Genomic DNA, 2,915 nt, shown 5'->3' on the forward strand with positions numbered 1-2,915 from the left:
GTAGTAGTAGTAGTAGTAGTAGTTAATACTCAAGGAGAGTTGTTTTTTTGAATGCTACGATTATCCCCACCGTTGTGGGGCCGAGGTGGCATATTCCATGCAAGGATTAGGACGACAGAAGCGTTCATGCTTAGGGCGGTGAAATATGAGGCTCGTCTGAAGCAGTAAGATGCGTAGTAAGAATTAGTAAGGAATTCTTCTGCGTGCGTAAGATACGCTATAAACAAGCACAATAGGAGGTTCAGGAGTTGGGCACAGCAGCGAGTTCGGCAATATCGGCTAGCCACAGTGAGGAGTATAACGTGTGTATGAGGAGGAATGGTTGTTATGGTAGGCGGTGACGATAACAACAGACCCTTCGTTGATGGATGCAGCGTATCTGGCTGCGGCTGTGCAGAAAGCGGCGTCGTTGAGGAAGCACGATGTTGAGTTGTGGAGGGGATTTACTCGACGTTTGTTGGAGCTATTGGATGAGATACCCCCGGAGCACATTGGGTAAAGGGGATGAAGGACATTGGGTGTTGGTGACAATATGAAAATTTCGAGGAAATTTTGGGAAATTCTCGGTGGTTTTTGTTCACTCTTACCCGATTTCTTATGTGAGGAAACTCCTGAGCTCAGTTGAGGAAAGCGAGCATATAGTTCAAAACTGCATAGGGTATGCGTTGGTTATGACCGCGCACCACGAAATTACTGGTGACGCTGAAATGGTCTCAGGTACGTCCTTTGGGGGTATGGGAAGTCCCTGTACCTCCCTGCTAATGCTAAGGAGGTGTACTTAGCGTTATTCGATCGCGCGAGGCAACTACTACCCCAGTTATCGAGTCATGCCGTAATGGCTACTCTGTGGGCTATGAAACGCGTCCAGATACAACCGGTAGTAAAGCCTCTGTGCTTTGGGGTCCTTACCATTCCTCGCTCGATTCAGCACAAGTCGGATCTGATGGAATTTGCAAAGCATGTGATGGAAAGAAGAGACAGTATTCGGCCAACGGATTTTTGTAAAGTATTATCGAACCACTACTCCACCTGGTTTATCGCCCGGGTCAGATTGCAAACTGCCTGGCATTCTTCGGTACGGGCAAGCACAACAGTGGGTTCAGGAAGCAGTTCTCGGAGGTAGCGCAGAGCAAGTACGATGAGGAGCTCTTCGCGCAGGGTTTTAGAGCGGTGGTGAGCCCAACGGCTATGTAGGGTGGTGACAGGGGTGGTGACACAAGTTGAATGATGCAAGTTGTTTAGATATACCCTATGGAACGACAATATGCGGGCTTACATACTGGAGAGGTACTCCAAGATGGCTGGAGGTCATTTTAGTTGTCCTGGCAGGTTTAGGAGAGTTCAACAGACCGCCCGACCCAATCATCTCCATGCAGCGTATCGTGCGGCAGTCATCTGTAGAGTTCATCATCCGAGCGTATGATCTGTCGTAGCACCAGGTGCTCATAGCCGTATTAGGTCTGGTTCAACATGTCTCGGCCGGCAAGACAGTTCTATACTCGGCTGTCTATGAGGCACATACCGTAAGGGGAGTGGTGGGGTTTACATCAACACGTCACGTTGGTCAAGTTTTTTTATTACTCCGCGTATTCATAAACAGTGGGAAATATAGATAGTTATTTATATATTCTATTTAATATGAAATTTCATATATAGTTATTGATAAAGGATTATCCATAGGAATATGTATACGAACGTAATATTATAAACTATTGAAAACTCATATGAGATTATACATAATCAACAAGTGAAGATTTCAGGAATCTACGTATTTTCACAGTTGATGGTAGTATAGCGTAGCCTTCACAGCTAGAAAATCTTCACAGTGAGTTTCTACACAGTGCTCCTCAGGCTTGGTAATATTAAACCTGGTCCGATGCATAGGGACGTTTCCAAGCATCTAGCGGAGCTCCAAGTTGCCCATAGGAACTCCTTTCGTTGGGGTAGGACAACTGGATAGCATCATCATGTTGTAGGGTGGAGCTCAGGACCGTTCACTATCGACATTGGCATTGAGGAAAAGGAGATACATGATTCTGAGCAGTTCGATGATGATCGAAAGAAATGCATCTTCATAGACGGCCCGACGCAGTTCTATTTCTCTACCAACGAGTAGTGCGATCGTTGTAGTCAGGCCCTCCTCCCTTAGGGTCGCTGTTGCAGGTATCTGGAGTCAGTTAAAATGTACCATAGCACGCTGTCCTCCCTGGGGTGGCTGGTCTATAGGGTGCATTGGATGGAATGGGCTCAAACGTATGTGGAACGAAATCTGCATCGCTCCGCTGAGATATTTATAAGGTACGAGGAGGAAGGTGGTGGTAAGGAGGCGCGGTTGAGCATCCTGAGGAAGATTATGGATTCGGAATCAGCACCTGGTGGGTCGATATTGTCACCGTCGCAGAACATGGTGTTCTGAGGTTAGATACACTCCTCGATGGTGAGAGCATGGAGATTGGACGGAAGGACCTCAAGAGGTTCAAGTGAGTATCTTCGTGTTGCTCCCGACTGAATAGTAGGTTTATATCAAGGTGGTTGAAGAAGCAAATGGCAGAGGAGACGTCACAGCCGATGCAAGACATTGATTTCGTCCTTTGAGATCCGCAAGGGTCCACAACATGATATCCGTACTTACCGAGTGTTTCTCATGGTTTCTGTTTCCCAGTGAGGTGCAGTGTTATGGTGAACAGTAGAAGGAAAACATTCTTGAACAGAGTGCTCGCAGGAGCCAGACCACACGATTGAGCTTAGTATTCCTAACCTCTCTAGGAGCTCAGCCTTTGGGGGTGAGAACGGCTCGCGGTTGTTCCATCCTGCCATCTGTCGAGAAAGGCCAACTCGTGGAGCGCCCGAAAAGTCGATCTACAAATGTGTATTAGTTTCAGGGCCAACGCCATTCTAGATCTGCTGTAGTACAG

At 47.2% G+C, this 2,915-nt stretch overlaps 1 protein-coding gene across 1 annotated transcript; it reads left to right on the plus strand.

Annotated features, from left to right (window-relative positions):
* Positions 1–212: 212 nt before the first annotated feature.
* Pmar_PMAR012803 (secretory protein, putative) lies at positions 213–2,484 on the plus strand (the record flags this gene model as incomplete). Its single annotated transcript, XM_002764425.1, has 11 exons — positions 213–288; positions 335–495; positions 718–1,032; positions 1,095–1,190; positions 1,243–1,417; positions 1,459–1,523; positions 1,852–1,943; positions 1,989–2,112; positions 2,164–2,253; positions 2,299–2,375; positions 2,423–2,484. Coding segments are annotated over 11 exons (1,333 nt in total), but the record flags the coding sequence as incomplete, so codon positions are not given.
* Between the last annotated feature and the right edge of the window lie 431 nt (positions 2,485–2,915).

The sequence above is a fragment of the Perkinsus marinus genome (genome assembly GCF_000006405.1).
Source record: "Perkinsus marinus ATCC 50983 genomic scaffold scf_1104296977352, whole genome shotgun sequence".
Lineage (NCBI taxonomy): Eukaryota > Perkinsozoa > Perkinsida > Perkinsidae > Perkinsus > Perkinsus marinus.